Source organism: Podarcis raffonei, chromosome 4 (assembly GCF_027172205.1).
Source record: "Podarcis raffonei isolate rPodRaf1 chromosome 4, rPodRaf1.pri, whole genome shotgun sequence".
NCBI lineage: Eukaryota > Metazoa > Chordata > Lepidosauria > Squamata > Lacertidae > Podarcis > Podarcis raffonei.
The window spans coordinates 33265383-33286688 of NC_070605.1; the positions used below are offsets into that span (position 1 = coordinate 33265383).

The 21306-nt window shown below is 44.1% G+C and overlaps 1 protein-coding gene across 1 annotated transcript in view; it reads right to left on the reverse strand.

Moving 5' to 3' along the window:
- The window catches only part of GAP43 (growth associated protein 43), a 56611-nt gene extending 36421 nt beyond the window's left edge, over positions 1 to 20190 (reverse strand). Inside the window, exon 1 of the mRNA XM_053386085.1 lies at positions 19889 to 20190. Coding sequence (XP_053242060.1) covers positions 19889 to 19918 — 30 coding nt within the window. The 5' untranslated portion in view covers positions 19919 to 20190. The remainder of the gene's footprint in view (positions 1 to 19888) is intronic.
- Between the last annotated feature and the right edge of the window lie 1116 nt (positions 20191 to 21306).

Below are 21306 nucleotides of genomic sequence, written 5' to 3' on the forward strand. Positions count from 1 at the left end.
CGGCTGGGGAAGCAGGTAGCTTGGCGGATGGGTTTGGGCTGTGCAGTTGGATCTTCATTCCCGACACCTGGCAGCAACCACAAGCTGAAAGGAAGTTCCGCCCTTCCAGCAGAAACATAAGCAACAGGTGCCACGCCTTTCCTCCCCCCTGCCTGCAAAAGCCACCCTGGATTGACTGGGATTGAGAAGTCAATGAGAAGGATGGGAGGGAAATGGTTGAAGGAAAGAATATGTGCTACAAGACCTTGAGGAGAGGAAAGGAAGGAAGATGAGCAAGAGCAAAAGGCAAAACGGTACAATGACAAAGAGAAAGAACCAAAGGGGTGATGCAGGAGGGATGCACACAGACAAGCGATACTGAAGCAGGAGATTGGAGACAAACCTGTCCAAGCTTGATACAAGGGCATTTTCCCTAGCAAACCATGCAGCTTTGCGGCGATTCCTACACCCCAGCTGTGTTAGTCCCAGGACTGCCATGGTCCCAGGCACCTCCACATCTGCATTTTCCCCGGACCGGCACGGCTTTCCCTTACAGCGTGGCTGGCGGCACCATGTCTCTGTGGAATTAGTCCTGTCAGGGAAGATATTGATTTGGATGCTGATGTGTTAATACGTGGCTGCTTTCAGCAAAGCTTCCTTCCTTCCTCCATCCCAGACAATAGACTGGAGGACTAACCTGCCACTAATCACACAGGAGGTGTGTCTATGGCCAGACGTGCTATGCAAGGGGATGAGGCAGCCTGCAGACAACACGGAGCGTCTATTGTGCTCCTTACATGTTCTAAGCCTATCCCAAGATGCTTTTAAAACCACAGCATTGGTGACTACGGATATGAACATTCGTTATGTGCACAGTAGCTATCAACTCAGACACGGGCTCAAAATATTTGCACGTTAACTAAGAAGTCAGAACAAAGATGCAGAATAAAATACTGATTACAGTATTGCTTTTTTGTGGCCTCAGAAAAGTTCTTTGGTTTCTTGTCCAGCCTATCAGAAATTTGTTTTTGACCTATGTTACAGTCATAGCATGTGTTGTCGACAAGATATACAGTGGTACCTCAGGTTACATACGCTTCAGGTTACAGACTCCGCTAACCCAGAAATAGTGCTTCAGATTAAGAACTTTGCTTCAGGATGAGAACAGAAATCGTGCTCCAGCGGCAGCAGGAGGCCCCATTAGCTAAAGTGGTGCTTCAGGTTAAGAACAGTTTCAGGTTAAGAACGGACCTCCAGAACAAATTAAGTACTTAACCTGAGGTACCACTGTAATAGAAAAGCAAATTATTTAGTTATTTTTTAAAAGTTATTTGTTTTCGACCTTTGTGGGGATATATTCTTAAACAGTTTCATTTGTCTTCTATCAGACTAGCGACTTGCCAAGTTGTCCGTGGGCAGGATCTCAAGGTACTTAGCGCTGGAATTGAATAAACTTGGTTTAGGTCTTTAAGCATAACTGCCTGACTGCTAAAATGTTGAAAAATATACAGGGCCCAATATATGCCCCCCAAAGTACAGAGAGAGAGAGAGAGACCCCCAAATACTTCTCTTGAGGGTTCTTAGCTGGCTTCAAGTGTATTGAAATGAGTCCATGTTTACATTCTGAGCATGTTTGACTGAATCAAGCCTTCTGAATTCCATGGGAAGGGAGGGAACAGTAGAGCATGAGTAAGAATGTAGTTGGAAATGTCAATTAGGACACAGCTAGCTCCTGCTCAGGTTCCAGCACAAAGAAAAGCCCGAGGGCACTTAAGAGAGAGAAACTGCCAGGGGGGAGCAAAGCACTGTACATGTTCCATTACCAGCTGCCCCAGGGCCACATTACAGGTAAGCGGAACTGTGAGCAAGTGCAACTAATGCTGGCATGGATAAAGCTAAGAAGCACAGGGGTCTGGAGGGAAGGGCTATCCCCCAGGAAAATGGTTCAAGAGTTGTTCTTGGGGGTTTTTTTTTGCAAGAGATCCATCAGTGGGTGCCTGTAAACTGGGGAGGTACAGGGTGTGTGAAATGAGAGGGTTCTTTTGCATTATCTCTCAGCATTCACACAGGGTTCGCCTGCATTCTTTTCTTCGACACTCTCCTCCAAGAAAAGGGGGGAAGAACCCTGAACCAGCAGATTCCAGAAAAGTGCAGCCCTTCACTTTGCGATGGTATGCAAGGATATTAGAACAAGTACAAGTCTCTCTTGTGCAGCTGTAACTTTCTTGGGCAAACCTTCCACACGAAGTCCTCCCACCACTGCAAAGTGCTTTGAAGCAGAGGTAGCACGAAGGGAATAGGTGTGCTTAACTCTTCCCTTGATAGTGACCCTCCTCCAAGTGACTTTTCTTCTGCTGTTGTTGTAGGCCCATGTTTACTTCACAAATGCTGGTCTGGAACTATACAGTGCTAAAAGCAGCTGGGATGGGTTATCTGGGTAATTCTCCTTTTCTCTGTATCTTCTGTAAACCTCTTATAGATTGAAAATATGTTTCTTTAAGCAGTAACCACAGCAGAAGAAAACAGCATAGATAGGTAGTGTAGTTTGCAGATGACAGCAAATATTTAGAATGGTGTATATACCTAAGTGGACTGAAGAGAAAAAGACCTCTTCAGACTGGGTGAATGAGCAACAAAATTATACATGGAATTTGTCAGGGGGGAAAGCCAAACTAGGTGCAACTTTAATTGTATGGATGCAGTTAACACACACATTTTTGTTTCACTGTCACAAACTTGACAAAATTGGCTTTCCAAAGCTGCCATTTGCATTTCAAGCAGCAATGTTCCCTAGGGAGGCTTCCCCTTCAAATGCTTCTCTGAAGCTGATTTTTGTGGTTTTAGTTCAGAATGTGGCAGGAAAAGAACAAGTTCTCTACCCTCCTGTATGGTCCTGAAGCTGCTCTGAGGCCCCTGCGGCTGCTATTTATGCAATTAACACATGTGTGCTAATTGCATTCTCACAATGGCATATTTAGTTTGACCCCCAGCATAAAGTGACCAAGATTGAGGCAAAAGCAAAAAAGAAAGAAAGGGACACTGGTGGCAGCACCATCACATTGATTCCAGAGGTCATATTCAGTGTAGAGCTACATAGCTGTCAACTTTCAGATTTGAAAATAAAGGATCAGCAGCAGTGGCGTAGCGTGGGTTGTCAGCACCCGGGGCAAGGCAAGTAATTTGCGCCGCCTAACCCGTGGATTTGCGCCCCCTAACCCTAACCCCCAGATGTTGCGCCCGGTGCGACCGGCTCCGCCTGCACCCCCCACGCTACGCCACTGATCAGCAGCCTCGAAAATAAGGGATCAGCAGCCTCACCTGTCCTGGGGATAGTCTACGGGATATCTAACAATCCGGGATAGCAGCGGGAAACGGTGCTGGAATAAGGGAATTTCCCGCAAAAAAAGGGAAGGTTGACAGCTATGTAGAGCTATATCCTTGAACAAGAGAAATAACTTTCCTCCTCTCCCAGCTCACGCCCTAAATCTGTCCTCTGGGTTCCCTCAAACCTCCAGAGCAGATTTGGGAATGGTATGGGGCGTATGCAGGGAGAAGAGAAAAGGGCAGCCCTGCTGTGCAAGCAGAAGTCATTCTGCTCACCCAACTGTTTAGTTCAATAATACCACCCATGTCTAGCGTTAGGAGGGAGGGCACATGTTAGAGTATATTAGGAGGAAAATACAAAGGCAATTATTCAGGACAGACAAAAGGAAACATTTCTTCACACATAGATAAAACCATGGAATTCAAGCCATAGGATGCAGAGATGGCCACCAACATGGTTTGAAAAGGGTGTTTGATGTATTCATGGAGAAGGCTATCGATGGCCATGTATTGCCTCCAGTATCCCAGTGACCTACTGAAAAGTGCCCCAGGCCCACTTTATCATATAGCTTCATGTCGCCATATTTCTCACTGGGATTTATGTGTCAGTCTGATTATGCTCCCTCCCCTTAATTTGTCTTCACAGATCCTATTTTGATCATCGAAGCCGTATTTGCTCTACAGAAATGAATGAACAATCACCCCAGCAGAAGGAGCTAATGATACACAGGATGCTTACAGCAAGGATAATTAGGCATGTTGCTAACTTGTTCGGAATAAACATGTGTGCGGCAGAGCAAACCACACACACACAAAAAAAAAGGGAACAGGAAGTGATGAGCATAAGGCCAGAGCAGAAAGAAAGTGGCAGACATTTAGAAGCAGATATGTTAAATTGTAGTCATAATGGAAGGAAATGTCTTAAAGCCTACTGGACCAGTACTGAACCAATCCTGCATTTAGATGACAGTCTGCCCAAAGGGGCATCAGGAACATAATTTCAAAAAACAGCAGAGAAGGCAAAACTTCTCTATTCAAGGTTTCTCTTGGCAGAGGAGAAAGCTGTGTTTCTCTCCAAATCTGTCTATACTAGCATGTAAAGGTAAAGGTACCCCTGACCATTAGGTCCAGTTGTGACCGACTCTGGGGTTGCAGCGCTCATCTCGCTCTATGGGCCGAGGGAACCGGCGTTTGTCCACAGACAGCTTCCGGGTCATGTGGCCAGCATGACTAAGCCGCTTCTGGTAAACCAGAGCAGTGCACGGAAACGCTGTTTACCTTCCCGCCAGAGCGGTACCTATTTATCTACTTGCACTTAGACGTGGTTTCGAACTGCTAGGTTGGCAGGAGCTGGGACCAAGCAACAGGAGCTCACCCCGTCATGGGGATTCGAACCGCCGACCTTCTGATCAGCAAGTCCTAGGCTCTGTGGTTTAACCCACAGAGCCACCCGCGTCCCTTTATATACTAGCATAGCTCAGCCCTTTTCCTAGAGTCTGGGATTGGGTATGAGGAACCTTTGGCCCTTTGGTTGTTGCTAAACTACTGACCATTGCTGATCATTTTTCCTGATCTAGAAGGTTATTCCAATAGATTCCAAAGAATGCATGGGAGGAGTCACATCATGGCTCCACCCCAAACCATGCGAATGAAGAAGATTACAACAAAGAAGAATAAGCCTCTGTCTTTGTGTTGGGGGAACCTGAAAGCACAGGGTTCTTGGTCATGCAGAAAAGCCCTCTGCACATATAACGGTGCATACAGGCCTCTTTGTAGTGATAGTAAACATATGTAAGTCAGGAATGGAGGCTAGCATGCAGTTAACCCGCCCCCGCCCACCATACACATTCTAGGAGTAAGGACATTGTGATGTCCTCTAGCTATTTTGGACTCCATCTCACATCATTCCTAACCATTGATCATGCTGACTTGGGCCAATGGGAGTTGTAGTTCACAGAATCTGGAAGACACATTAGCTGCTATTCTGCTAGAATGAAGATCTGAATATAGTGACTGTGACTGCAGCCTCCTTAATAATTAAATTAGCATCCATTCAGTGGGGAATGTTTCTTTTGAAAATTGTAAAAAGTAGAGACAGAATAATCTGTGACAGACACAATTCTTCACTTTTTATTCTGATTCTAGAATACTGAGGAGTTTCTATTTGAACTCCTGTTCAGTTGTCATATGTTCCATGCATCCACACAATTTGATGTTCCAAAGAACTGTAACTCACATCAGCAATACTGTGTCCAGTACTGTGGACACCACTCCTTTCTTGGTGTTCTTGCTCTTTGTATATGATCTGTGCCCAGTCACTACATTTAAAAGATAGGGTAGTTATCCAATGTGAATTGCTAACATTGGCATGTAGGCATGTAGGTACAATGGACAGTATCACTGAGACAAAGCAAAGTATCAGAGGCCATAGTCAACATTTCGGTCTGTTACAATTTCTTGTCATAAATTTGGCAATATAGGTTTCTGAGCAGTGATTGGGTTTTTTAGGTTATCCAGCTGCCTATGTGCCAGCAAAGGTCAGCTCCTTGTGACTTCTTTGCTTCCCAGCAGATCACTCTTGACAACAGTTTGTAGTTCCATTGTGATGCATTACAACACCCTCAAGTGTGAGCTGTAGGCAAAAAGCAGTGGTGTTCTATCTTGTCGTTTGTGTTATTTCTGTTGAAGCAGTTGTATTCTGGGAACTGACCTGGCCCTTGAAATCTGGTACTCAACTGTGTTGCCATGGTATTTAAGAAAGTGGAGATCAAATTGCTCAATTTGTTGTCACTTACTAGTTTGTATAGTGATCTGAATCTATTAAAAGGCCTCATTCTGGAGCAGATGCATTGAAATCCATTCAAATCTCATTCTGCCTTCCACCATTCTCTCACAAATTTAGAAGGGGTCAATATATAAAAATTGGCTTGATTTGCACTCATTTCTGTAAATTACCATGTTTATGCAGCTATATAAATGCCAATTCCCACCAAAAATTTAATTTAGTATGTATGTATGTATGTATGTATGTATGTATGTATTAAATTTCTATCTCGCCCTTACTGCCATGAGAGCCCATTTCAGCAAGCACCAAAGCAACAAAACAACACAATTAAAAGTAAAAAAAACATACTTAAAACATTTAAAAACAATAGGAACATCCGAAAACTTTTAAGAACATCTAAAAAGATGTAAACTGTTAGAATATTTAAAAGCATAGCTAATAATTTAATTTGAACGTGGCCAAGAATAGCATCTTTTAACCAACAAATGCCTGGCTTAACAGGAATGTTTGAGAACTCCTCCTAAGGGAGATCAACACAGCTCACCGAGATAGCATTCCACAAGTGGAGAACCACCACCAAGAAGGCCCTGTCACAGGTCAGTGCCAAACAGATAGCAGCCAATGGCAGCACCCAATGGCAGCACCCAGTAACATGAGATTGGTGGGGGAGAGGGAAACTACAAAAGGAGAGAGAGAGATCATGACAATGCAAGTTCAGTTATTCTGCTCGAACTAGCAAGCAACCATCTCAAGCAGATGGCTGTGGTCAGTCTCCCTGGGCTACAGTGGGCCTTCCCAAGATCAGCTCCAGGGAGAACTGCTTCTATTTCAACTCCTCTGCTCCTGCTCCAGTGCCTGGCTCAGGAAAAGAACTACTATAGGCACCTGTCCTTGAAGGATGTTCTGTGAAGCACATTTCAGGGAGAGACGCAAGTGTTCTGCTGTACCTTCCTAGCCAGAGAAGAGGAGTATTAAGTGGAAACTGTTCGGCTCCTGCAGTGACTGCTTCTCCGGCCCTGAGAAGTTGTACAATGCAGGAACTTGTTTATTCTGCTTCCGCTTCACTATGTTTGTGTGGGGAAGTTTGGGGCTGTGGAAACTGGGATCAGGGTACTTCAAACTCCAAATCTCCCCCCAATCCCAGACACCATAAAATTTGGCAGGCTTCCTCACTGCTAAGACTTAGGGACCTACTGAATACTTTTCTTGTGCCAACAGGCCTATTGAATTGATTTCCAACTCCCTCAACCATTCCTCATAAGGCTTGGATTTCAGGCCCTTGATCATCTTATTCACATTCCAGATTGTCAATATCCTTCTTAAATTGTGGCACCCAGAACTGGACACAGTACCCCAGGTGTGGTCTGACCAAGGCAGTATAGAGTGGTACTATTCTTCCTTTCACCAGGACACTATACTGTTGTTGATGTGGCCTAGAATAGCATTAGCTTTTTTGCAGTAGGGGAGACCTAAATCAAGTGATGTGGCGAAAAGGGTAGGTGATGGGCTTGAGTGCAACCATGCGCAGGTTGTCAACTAGAGCTTTCTACCTACTAGGAGCTCAATTGGCTTGATCATACGTCAACCAAGGGAATTCCCACACCCTCATCTTTCCCATGCCTTTTCCCCAAGATACAAGCAGCAGCTGGAAGAGTGCTGATTAGGTTTAGGGGAGTGAAGTCTATGGGTAGTTGGAGAGGACTGCACAAAGGTTAAGAGCAGCCAGACAGCTCAGAAGGCAAGGGACGTGAGTGGATGGGTGTACATTGACAAGAGATTATTTGGTCTGTTACGTGGTCTGACTTCCAAATTGGTTAGGAAGGAGCTATAAATATAAGCAAATAAATATTAATAAATAACAGGGCCATCAACAGACAATAGCAAATTTCTCTATTGGTTATTGCTTCAAATGAAGGGAAGCTAATCTTCCTTTATCGACGCTATAAAGTGTATTAGTGCCCCTAGATTATCAGTTGATTAGAACAAATAGCATGGTGTAATGGTCTCAGGTTCCATTTGCATTGCCAATTTGCAAATTCAGACAATACAAAATGGGAGTGGAGGGGGATATTAGGTGAGCCAAACAGGACCTATAGTGACATTAACATTTCCATTACAAAATGGAAACTCTGGAACTGTTATGATAAAGGCTGTCTCTACTAAGTCGAATTTGTGTGCCAAGTCAAAGTTGGGAGCAGAATGCCTGACCAGATGGCCCTTTATTCTGATCCAGCAAGACAGCTCTTACATTCTTAGGATGCTACAGATATATAGCAACATTCAGGGAAAGTATGTGGTGCAATCCTCTTAGGGCAATACATTTGTCCTCCCACAAGCATCAGTGCCGGAAAGGTGATACCCATTACAATCATAGTGCAGCTTTTGATAGTGGTTCAGATCAACTAGGATATTTTTCACACTAGGGGGAAAGATTCACTTGGGGGGGTGAATGTGACAGGGTCATGAAACTAAATCCTGATAAGTTAGAGGCCTTGTGGGTGAATCGTTTACTGTTTGAGATCACAGAATTGTAGAGTTGGAAGGGTCCCTGAGGGTTATCTCATCCAACCTCCTGCAATGTGTATGTCAGTTACCTGTTGTGGACAGGGTTGCGCTCCCTCTGAAGAAACAGGCACATAGCTTGGGAGTACTCCTGGATCCATCATTGTCACTGGAGACTCAAATGGCCTCAGTGGTTAGAAGTCCTTTTTACCAATTTCAGCATTAGCTGCAGCCATTCCTAGACACGGATACCATAGCTAAAGGGAGCCATGCACTGATAACCTTACAAATGGAATATTGCAATGCACTTTATGTGGATTATAATGCAATGACAGCCACAAGTATAGACGGATGAAACTCTTGTGTAGAGTTCAAAGGCCATACTGGTGGTCAACTAAGTTCTGCTTGGTAGGTTCACAATTACGTAACCATCTGGCATGATAGTAAGGCATGGGGTGAGATCTCCAAACCAAATGAGGTGGTGCAGAATAAAAAGACTAGAAGATGAAGGCCAGGGTAACAAAACAAATTAGCAATGGTCTTCTGAATGCTCACACTGTAAGAAAAAGAAGAGTTTGCTGCTGGATCAGGCTAGTGGCCCATCTAGTCCATCAGTCTGTTCTCACAGTGGCCAACTAGATGCCCTTAGGAAGCCCAGAAGCAAGATCTGAACACAACAGCATGCACCCCTCTTGCAGTTTCCAGCAACAGGTATTGAGAAGCATGCTGAGGCAGAATGTATCCATCAGGGTTAGAAGCCATTGATAGCCTTATCCTCCACTAATTTGTCTAATCCAAGCTGCTGGCCATCTTTGCCTCTTGTGGAAATGAATACCATAGTTCAGCTATGCACTGTGTGAATTAACAAAGCAGCCTTTGCCAACCAAGTGCTCTCCAGACGTTTTGGACTACAACTCCCATCAGCCCTAACCACCGTAGTGAAGGCTAGAGTAAAAAGGTAATTCAGGGCAGGCATAGGCAAACTCGGCCCGCCAGATGTTTTGGGACTACAATTCCCATCATCCCTGACCACTGGTCCTGTTAGCTAGGGATCATGGGAGTTGTATGATGAGAAGAAGAAGCCAGTGCCACTATCACCAGTGCCATATTTCTTAGCTTCCTGTGAGAATCTGCCCGGCTACTGTTGTTGGCGAACAGAAATACGGGGCTAGATGGCCCTTTGTTCTTATTCAGCAGGACAGTTCTCATACATTCGGGGAGGGGTGATACAAATTATAATATGATATTTAGAAAAAGCATGTGGTATGGTCCTCCTTCAACATGTAAGACTTCAGCATGTAAGAATGTAAGAGCACATTACTAGCTGCTCAAAACAAAATGCTAGGATAACACAGTAAGTCCTAAGATGAGCAGGAACCAATTCCAACAGAGTATCCATGCAAATATTCCAAAGAGTGGCTTCAAAGTATGCACTGAGCATGATCAGCCAGCAATCTCATCAGAGGGTCACTTTTGTGCAGCATTAGTGCAAGCACAGGTATACCACTGGTATAGGGCAGTATACAAATTTACTACTACTAATAATAATAATAATAATAATAATAATGGTAGAAATTATTATGAAAAGGACTGGAAAATTAAACAACCAGTCTCATAATCTTCATTTAGAGCAACACATGCAGTTCTGGACAATGTTCACCTCCTTTTTCATAATAAACAAAGATGTAGAAACACTGGAAGGGGTCTTTTTTAAATAGTAATAAAAAAGAATGGAAAATGAAACAGACAGGGCTTCTTAGCTTAGGAGAAAAATGAAAACCGAGATAGGACAAGGGGTAGGTTTTAGAGAAACATGATTGGTGTGAAGAGAGTAAATAAAGGGCAACAATCTCAAAATAATAAAGGTCCAAGGCCATCCACAGCAGATGTAAGACAAACAGAAGAAATTACTCTCTCACACAACATATAATTAACCTATGGAACTCATTTTCACAGGACATTATTGCCTTCAGCAGATAAAATAAGCGCACGGAGAATAGGTCAATTGATGGCTATAGCAAGCCATAATATCCAAATTGCAACTTCCATGTTCAGAGACATCACTTCTCTGGCTATCAGATGCTGAGGATTAATGACAGTGGGTGGGTATTGCCATCATGCTGTGCTTGTCAACCATCATGCTGTGCTTAAATCTGCCACTGTCAGCCGAGAGAATGCTGGCCTAGAACACTGGCCTGTCGCAGCATAGCAAGCCCTCATCCTTGGCCAGCCTAGCCACCCTAGAGATGCCCATTTCAGACTTGCTTGGGAGGCGCAGTCTCTGATAGTTATGGTGCTGCCCACAGACAAAGTGACGTATTTCCTCCAGTTGGAGGGCGTAAATTCATGTAGCTTGCAACACAGAAAACAAAAACCCACAGGCTCTGTGGAAGGTTTGCAGGTGTAATCACCTCCATCGTTTTAGTATCAAGCAGATACTAAGTATCAAAGAAACTGACCACAAGAGAAACAAAGGCAGAAGAAAAAAGACAGGCCAGATAAAAGGGCTAAGTATGCACAAGGTCCACAGCAGGGATTAGCAACCTGGAAACATGAATCACACAGGAGAGGAAAAACAATCGGAAGCAGAACAGATGGGTGTGCAAAAGGAAATGAAGAGCTGCAGGAGACAGTGCTATTAACTTTATTCAAGAAGAACAAAACCTTTATTGCACCAAAGACAGTTAAATCAATATTTTCCCAATGCTATTTTTCCACAGAAGCAAAAGGGTGTGTTTTCCTACAGGGATGTTGCATTACCATGAACAGGAAGGATGGGTTGTCTACGTAATGGCAAGAAAGGGGAGAGATGCTGTCTATGAGGCAGAGTCTAACAATGTGGAAATTGCTTTGTAAATTGTAAGCGGAAAGCTCTAGGGCAGGGAAGAGTACCACTAACTCAGCTGCAGCACCTATCTTCATGAAAAAGTAAGTGATGCTGCGTAGGACAAAGCCTTGCCACATCAGGTTCCTCACAGGATAGGACATCACTGGGCAAGACATTGCATCATCCACTCTCACATAGTGACATGAGGATATCACATTTTGGCTTTCATTTGGTTTGGGCATGGAATTGCAGATCCATAGGAGAACTGACTCATACTTTCCATGCACATGCATCATCACTGAACACCTCATATCACAAAGACTCTGCTATTACTCTGGCCTGGGTTATTCTAAAAGTCTCTGTCCATGAGAACAAGATCGATGGCATCAGTCAATGATTTTCAAAGAAATAAAATAAACATGTATAGCACCATATACACACCACAGGATTATTTTGCTGCAACAATACAAAATAAATAAACAACAACAACAATTTGTACCCAAGAATACTAAGTAGAACTTAGATGGATACAACCCAATAAAGAGAATTATCATAATCTATCAAAATCAGATTCCCTTTGTTCAGCAAAAACCATGAACCATCTGTGGCCCAGAGACTCAGGCACCAATCCTACAAATGCTGTAGCTCTTACTCCCTCCCTGCTTTCTCATTGAATTTTCTTTTTTAAACTTCCTTCCCACTCAAAGCTCCACCTTTTGCCCATCTCTTCCCCATGAGATCCAGCCAGGACAGCACTTGTCTGGTAATAAGCTATATCCAGTAATTAATGTTTTCACAAATTACCGAGAAGCGAAATTGTGGGCTTTTTTCCCCCTACACAAAAGACTCTCGGTGAAAACATGTGTGACCTTGCATCTAGGAATTGAAAACAGTTATGCAAATGTTGTCTAAATTAAAACGCAGAATCCCCATGCGAAGTATTAGCTCAGAGTCATAGAAAGAGAGATTGGCATGCAGGGAGAAACATGCTCAGTGGAAATCCAGCAGGAGAAAAGTAGAACCACAATGTGCATCTTTGGGTTGCCAGACATGGGAAAGAAAAGCTCAACCACCTTTCTGACTGGATTTTCACTTTTTGAAATATGGCAACCCTAATCTAGATGTCTCAATACTAATGGTTAACAAAATGGTGGGCATAGCTCAGTAATCTCTGTTGATCTGAGTTAAAGCACAGTGTAAAAAACAGGACCAATACTAATACCATTTTCCACTCAAGTATCACAAAGTGCAAGAACTCCCTCTCCATCTTCACAGTATTAGGCACTGCATTTCTGATTTGCGTGCATTTTAGTCATTTGGGAATTATCAAACCTATCAGCAATGAGTTCCAAAGGTCAGCTGTCCACTTCAAGATCTTCACACACAGCAGCAGTGGCATAGGGCCTGCTTCCCCATGAAGCAGTTCCATGCGTCTGATTATGCACATGGGGAGAGCCTATCACATCACATGAGTCTTTCGCACCTGACTGGTACCTAGGCAGGAGGGGAGGGCCCTGACCATAGGGTTGCATCATCCACATGGAGTTAAACAGGCCCTGGGATTGCATCACAGAAAAGGGGCTCTCACACCACTATGCGTGAAGCAAGGGGGGAAATACTTTCTGTAGACCTGCAGCAAATTTCTGTATATTACAGTTTCATTGCTCTAGAATTATGTGAAACTGTTTCCTTCTCCCTTGGTCCAAAACTACACATTATTTTAAACACAGCAATCATTTTCAGATTATAAAATGGAGCTCCATGGGGAGATCCAAAGACCTTAAAAGGGAAGGTATGAAATGAATACCTTCCCAACCTCTGCTAGTGTGTGGCAGCAATGTGAGAGTCAGTGTGCTATGGTGGTTAGAGTCCTGGACTAGGACCTGGGAGACCAGGGTTCCAGTCTCCACTCTGCCATGAAGCTCGCTGGGTGACCTTGGGCCAGTTATTCATTCTCAGCGTAACCTACCTCACAGGGTTGTTGTGATGATAAAATGAGGAGGAGAACTATGTGTGCAACGTTGAACTCCTTGGAGGAAACTATGGATGTAAATGTAATGTGATTTAATTCTTAATAGATATGCATAAGATTAGTCTGCCTATCTCAGCTGGGCCAGAAGCTTTTCCAATAGAATTTGGATTCCTGTGTAAACCCACCCACCTGATGCCACTGACCCATATGCTCCTTTCCTTTTAGCAAACCATGTTTTCGTTTCACCCCAGGCCCCCTTCACATGTGCACAGTTGCATAGAGGTTGCTCCACTGCATTGTTATCCAGTATAACTACAGCTTGTGTGTGAATATTATAATCACATGAGAAAGGGCTAGTGGTCAGGTGAGAAAGACCCAGACAATTATTACAGTCCTATCAGGCATGGTGGTGATTGAGAAGTGAAAGGCCCATGGAATTGGCCCCAATCGTGTTGCTTGGGAAAACACACATTCCACAGCAAGATGAGTCAACAACATGTAGAAATGATTCAGTATGATGAGGTACAGGCATACCATTCAATATGGAAGAGTACATTTCCCATGTTTGTTGTTTTTTACTTGTGTGAACACTGTTGACTAGTGTGATTCTGAATCTTCCAATTTTTTTAGTATTATAACTTTCTAACATCTGTTGCTCTGTTTCTCATCCTAACTGGATGGTAACTCAGGAAATTGTTGTTGTTTAGTTGTGTCCAACTCTTTGTGACCCCATGGACCAGAGCACTCCAGGCACTAACTCAGGAAATAGTTCTCATCTTTATCCAACATTTCTATAAGCAAAAACACAAAGCAAAACACCCTTCTTGCATAAGAGGCTGCTTACATTCTATTGCCATTGTCAAGTTCCTCAGTGTGGTTTCTGACACATCTTGTAACACATGAAGCTTTCAGGTCATGGGGACTGTGGCCTATCATCAGACATCCCTGAAAGTCACTCCCTTTAGGTATTAGCAACTGTTTTCATGCTCTGACAAATGTGGTCTCAGGCTGCTTCATCCATTTGCTGATTGTTGTCTGTGGAAACCTATTCCACAGCGAGTGAGTTAGGCCCCACTTGGGCATTGTTCTCTGTAGCCTCATGGGCCCCACCAAAATTGTTCTTGAGTAGTTGGTCTGCACAGTGCAGCAGTAAGATATACAAGAGCTGAATCATATGACACTTTCTGATTGTGCTATTCCTTTCGACACTAATGCCATGCTTTCATTGGAGCCCTTGGTGCAGACATGGGATGTAATCAGGTGAGGAAGTAACTCACATGACCCAAATGCTGTGACTCTTGCAGACTACAGGCAAGACAACATGGAGTAGCTTTTTGGTGTGGCAACCACTGGTGTGAACCAAATCCTTTCCCTTTGCATTAAACCCCCTTCTGCCAAAACTCAGTCACTTGGTACCATTGCAAAGAGCAGTCATGACCCTTACTTCTGATTGCTCACTTTCACGGGGAGTTACAAATAGATGGCAGTCCTGAAAACTAGGCCTCTATGGGAGTCAGGCATGGGCAAGTTCTATAAGTTCTATATACAATGCAATGTCCTTTTTTTTGGAAAAACCTTGCACCCTGAAGGTATATGAACCCATTCAAAATGGGATGTCAAAAACTCTCAGTTGCCACACAGCAGCAAGAAGGAGCCTGCAGGTTATAAACTCAAAGATCATGGGAGAAGCTGAGCCCTTTGATAATGTATGCCTCTGTGGTGTGGGACAAAACAAAGCTCAGGAGTTGTGCATAAAATCACGCCATGGGGCAGGAAGAGACTACCCAGGCTGCAAACATCCTCTCAGTGTGAGCCACTTGGAACCTGCAGTTTATATGCTCCCTGTGTGACTGAGAAAGTCAATCATTTATAGATACACATATTAAGAACAGAACAAGCAGATGTTTTGGACCATCCACACCCTTCAGCACAGTGAAAGGCAAAGCATTCGAGGCAGCCTCTGACCAGCAGAGCCATGTCCCCCACAGCATGGGATAACTGTTTTACAAACTAATCACAGAAAGAGAGGGTCAAAGGTCTTAGTATTTTACACACCTAATGTGAAAAAGATAGGCACAGCATAAAAGAGCTGCAGACAAGGGGGTGTATTCTGAATTCATATAATCTGTGGACATTGCCTTTGCAACAGTCGCATCATCTTGCCCTCGCACAGGAAGACAGCCTCAGGTTATACATATTACCTAAATGTGGTGTTGACTGAAGAAGTGGCTGGGAGAATTCTAAGTTCCGAAAACCTTTCCAACATGGAAAGACAATCTCCATTTGAAAAACTGCTTTCTTTTGCTCAGCTTAAGAAAGAAAGCCCTACACCATATATCTTTTCTAGAAACAGCTCGAAATCATGACTGTGGGTGTGGTTATGGACAGATGTGCTGGCATAGCCATGCTTTCAAGGTGTTTCTTGGGAAGGGCTTTATTTCCCTTATGAAATATGCTTTAAAAACTCTTATGTCAGAACTCTGTAACTCAAAACAATTCAATACAAATTCAAAGAACCACCAACGCCCCTTTAGTTCTGACATGTGGCTATGAATGCTGATGGGAAAGTTGTAGCGACATGGAAAGGATGACATCTTCCACTAACCATCTTGGTTCCCTTTTACTTTATGGAAGAACTGCTTTCAATTAAACCTCTTGGGAAGCTCATCTGTGCAACGGGGGATGGGTTACATTAAGTGATTTATGAAAAATCCATTTCTATAATAACCAAGGAGTTCAGAAATTGGAGGGGAGGGGAGGGGGGAGGGAGAGAGAGAGGAGGAAGAGAACTGAGACTGAATATTTCCATGCAGATGCTTGATTTATAAGAAATCTTCAAAGACAATAGTAATGGATGGAACGTAAGATCCTCAAAAGCCTCCAGCCACAAAAAACCCCTCTCAAGCTAAAATTAAAAGTTTTGAGAAGCCGCATGTCATGTCTGTCTGCAAGATAAGCTCTAGCCATGATCTACAGCCAGTGCCAAGTGATATAGTTCAGTGGGCTTTATTTGATGATATTGCTGTAGCCCATTGTATCGGGGGGGGGGGGGGGAATCAGCTGCAGATGCTTGAGTTTCCCTCCCACAAAGAAGGGAGATGGCTTCACCTCCTCCCTGCCTCAGTATTTAAAGGTACATATCACCCCTTGCAAGTTTGCAACCTCTGCATTATGCAGCATAAGTAAGGGGTTTTTTTATAAAAATGAGATAGATGATACCCTGAAGAAATAAAACCTCCTCTCTGGTGCTTACTCCTGTCTTTCTTTCCATCTTCCCCTGTACCTTTCTGCCTTCCTGGTGTTTTAAAAGGCACTACAATATCCAACACTAATTGCTGAAACAGTTGCCTAAGCTTTGATTGCTCTACAGTTGCATTAAACAGTATCCAGATAGATAGATAGATCCTTGCTTGTCCATGCTACTCCTGTGGAAGAGGGAAGAAATGCAGGCTCTCCCTTCTTCTTCTTCTTCCACCTCCTCCTTGTACCCCTCCCCTTCCTTTGATTTCATGGGTGTGGCAGGGTTCAAACCTCTCTTTCTCTCAAACACAAGTGTATTGCATCAGGGAAGCAATGAATAAGGCAAGGATCATCTCACCTACAAGTGGGAAATGCTACCTCTCATTTAATCACCCATTCCATCCATTACTGAGCACTTTAGCCACATAGTATTTGTCTGTTCCAATATATAGTAGAAAACAGGAGAAGCACAGCCATTGGTTAATGGAACATATATATAAGGCACATTTCCAAGCACAGAGTACAACATAAACTTTAGGATTTTATCTTCAAAATATACCCAAACCTAATCTCCAATTCTTCTTCTGCATCACCTTTCAGCATTTTAATGGTGGTGTGTTTTTTTTAAGGCATACAACTGCCAAGGTGTTAAAAATCAAGGTAGTGCCTCTGCAAGGCCAGTTAGGTATAATGTTTCGTTCTGTGCATTCCGGTTACAGGCACAAACAAACTATAGGCATAGATTTTGAAGGGGGGAGGCTAAAATTGGATATATGTGCTTCTACATCTATCCTTCTAGAATACCACATATACATTCAAATACATATGATCAACATAGATGCATGGAAACAGATATGTACTTCAGAGTCCACCCACACCCAACTCCCAGCCCCAAAAAGGATTCTGCTATTTGTCCTTTTGCAAGCAAAAATACAGGAGGGGATTCCCCAGGAAGCAAATAAACCTCCCTTAAATTTGGAAACACCAACTTCAGATCACGGTCGTCTGTTATCTGGCTTTCCTTTCCTGAATAGTTGAAAGGAAGAGCAGGAAGGGGGTCAAGGATGGGTAGAGAGGGGTTCCTTCATTTTCTCCAGGTTTGGTTTATAAGGTATAGGTTTGAACTTCTATGTGTTTTATGAGCATGATCTGTGTGTGCGCGCAAGCAGTATAACTCTCAGGGTAGAATGGAGCTGCATGTGTGGGTGTGTCTGAATAGAGGTTTGCACCTGTGTGCAGTTATGTCTATGTGTGTATGAATGAGTGGGTATGTGCATGGGTGTGTCTCTTTGTGTCTGCAAAAGTATGTGCACTGAATTGTATATTGATAGGTATATTTAGATGTGTGGGAAAATGCTCTATGTATGGTTGCATCCATGGAAATGCACTCAGGGGTGTGTAAAGGGGTGTGGCTGGTGTCTGAAAGAGTGTCTTTTTCTTTTCTTTTTTAATCCAGCACAGATTTATAAATGTGCATGAAAACTAGGAAGCATAAAAGCCCACCCACATACATAGAAAAAGTGTAAGAGTATAACCATGAGGTGGGTAGGATATTAGCCATGTGCTCTCCTTTGAAAAGATGGTGACTGTTCCTCTCACAAGCCTATCACTCCCAAAAGCTTCAGAGACTGCTGCTACCTTATTTTAAAATGTGCTAAGCCTCTCCACTCACTGCTGTGTCATTTTTGCCTTCCTCCTGCTGCCTTTTCATCCCACATATGGCTACTGAATATGCTCTGCTGGCTGACTGCAACATGTTCTATGTCCACTCTGCTTCAGGATTTAGTGAATGTACCACCAACTGGAGTGTGTCTAAAACACACACACATACACATTCAGAAATAGATGCTATTGCAAGTGGAAGTTCCCATTCACCAACCCCACCCTAGAGATCTTCCAGACCACCTTTCTAACATATATGTTGGCTCGGAAAGGCATGCCGCTTTTCAAAATCCAGATATTCAGTAGTCACAAATAACCATTTCAATCACCACAGTTTCCACCCACCCAACACCCTAGATGCTGCATTATGGAACAAGCTGATATACTGGAAGGAAGCTGCCAGATGCAAGATTTTTTTGAAAAAAACACCAACCTACTGAGATTTCTCTTTTAAAACCTATACATATACAAAATCCTTTTTCCACACATCAAAGACACCCAAATCCTGGTCCAGTTTGAATAAATCAGAAGTTAGACCACATGATGAATAAGATAAATTGCTCTCCACAAAGAAGGATTTGGAGCAGACTTGACCATTGACCAGCAGTGGAGTTTAAAGGTGTGTGGAGGGGAGGGGCAGAAGGCTGTCTGAGGGCGTCTTTACAATTTTATCATTCATTGCTGGAAATGAAATGCCTTCTTAGTTTTTCCACAAAACCCCACTTGCCCCCCCCCTCAAAACCTTGTGGGCCAACAAGAAATTAACCAGTTTCCACCAAGTTCATATACTGTTCCATCTTCCCCATCCCACCGTAGCTGAGAGCTAACAGAGGCGTGGTCCTCTGTCTCTTTTACCAGCTGGTGCACAGTTGTCCAAGTGTCCCCGGCATGAAAGGAATTGCAGAGGGAACCCCAGCCCACACCCTTAATCTCCCCTAGCAGCTCATTTGTTTCCCCCACCCCTAAGAAAAAAATTTGTTAAGGCAATGGGAGGAATGGTAGAGCTATTCTTCTTCAAGTTGCTTAAAGAAAAAGAGGAGAAGGAAAACCCACACCCATCTTCCAAGCTCCTTCTAATCTCTATCAGTACAATCACAGACAGAAAGCATCTCTCATCTAAGATTCACATGGTATCTCGGGAAGGGGGTGTATGAAAGGGAATTGCCTCAACGCTCCCCCTCTCCATTTTCCTCTCTCCTTCCTTCCATCCATATCCACACACCCTCGACAAATCCGAAATAGACAATCCTATGCCACGTACATTCCCACGACCCCCCTCCCCCAGGTGTGTCTAACAAGGATATCCCCCTTATTGCTCCCCAGTTCTGATCATTAGGCAGCCTTCCCCCCACCCACCTACCCGCCAACTCCACGGGAGGCAGAGAAAGAGGAAAAACCACCCCTCCGTTGCATACATGGAAGGGGTGTGATCTGAGCCTTCCGTGGGAAGATGCTAAAGAATTGCAAAGGAAGCAGTTTCCTATATTAAGAAAAAAAGAATCTTTCTTTCTCTCCTGCACGCAGATCCAACGCACATTAAGCCCACAAGTCTTAGGAATTTCTCGGCGGAAAAGAGGTAAAAAATCTCCAGCTCTACCTGTTTTGTTCTTCTCATACAGCACAGCATGATTGTATTGTCCCCTTTCTTCCTTGTTGTTCCTTCCTTCTCCTCTCTCCTTTTTCCTCCTCTCTCTCTCTCTCTCTCTTATCTCTCCCCCCACCCTCTCCACTCCCTCCCCTCCCTCTTTCTCGCTCTTCGCACACACTCACACACACGCACACCCTCACTCTCACAAACACGCCAGGGCAGTTAGCGGCAACTGTAAGGTCCACAGCTATTGCTCATCACACATGCTCTCTCGCTCGCTCGCTCTCCCCCTCGCTCCCTCCCTCCCTTCCTCTTTCCCAGAATTGTTCACTGGCAGCTCTCAGTGACTAGTCACTTCCCCACCCCCAGCCCCCTACCACCACCAACACCACCACTATCAAGGCAGCCACCCCCTCGCAAGTCCTCTGCCAGCCTCATGAATATTTAAACCTATCCAATCTGGACCCAATTACCCGGCGACTTTCCCACTGTACAAAATTTGCGGGGTGGGCGTGGGGGGGGGAGAGAGAGAGAGAACATTGCAGACTGCTCAGGGGGTGTGGCAACGTATGGTTGTCAAAAGGCAGCTGTGTTTCGTAGTGGGTCGTTTAAAAAAAAAAGGTGCAGAACTCATTCACACCGTAGTGGTTAGAGAAAGGAGCAAGCAGGGGCCACAGAGGTGTGTCTGTGTAAAAGAAAAGTAGTAAGTCAACGGCTAATGCATGCGGTGTGTTACCAGTGCGACGTGATGTGGCATAGTATAGACTGGAAGACAGCCCTGAGGGTGGGCTGCACCCTTCAGCCACAGGCATGTATAACAAAAGTACAGGCAGATTTCAGAAACACGTTGGCAACCGGGAAGCACCATGCAATTGCACGGAGGGCAGAATCACTTGTCTTTAAGATGGGTAGGATCCTGTTATGTGCTTACCCGAGGGGTCGCTTGCAGAGATTCAGGCACATTTTGACATATTCAGGTTGCACCGTGACAGTGCGGCATAGTGGTTAGAGGGTTGGGATTAGGTAACCGGGCAACCGGGGTTCAGATACTTACTTCAGCCATGAAACTCACTTGGGTTACTTTGGGCCATTCACAGTCTCTCAGCCAAATCTACCTCACTGGGGTGTTTTGAGGATAAAATGAAGAGGAAGAGAAGCATTGACACCACCTTCAACTCCTTGGGGGAAAGTGGAATGGAAGTGCAAACCCACAAAAATGGAGACTTTTGTGAGAAGGAAAGTGATGGCGAAATGGGCTAAGCTTTGCTTCGATGCCACATTGTGTAGCCTCCCTGCAAACAAGTCAGGTTGAATGTCCATCTTCTGGAAGCAGCCTCAGTGGGACTTCCTTCTGAGTCGACATGCACTGAAAGACTATAAAGTTGGGGTGAGGAACCTGTGGCTCTTCAGAAGCTAAAGGGCTCTGC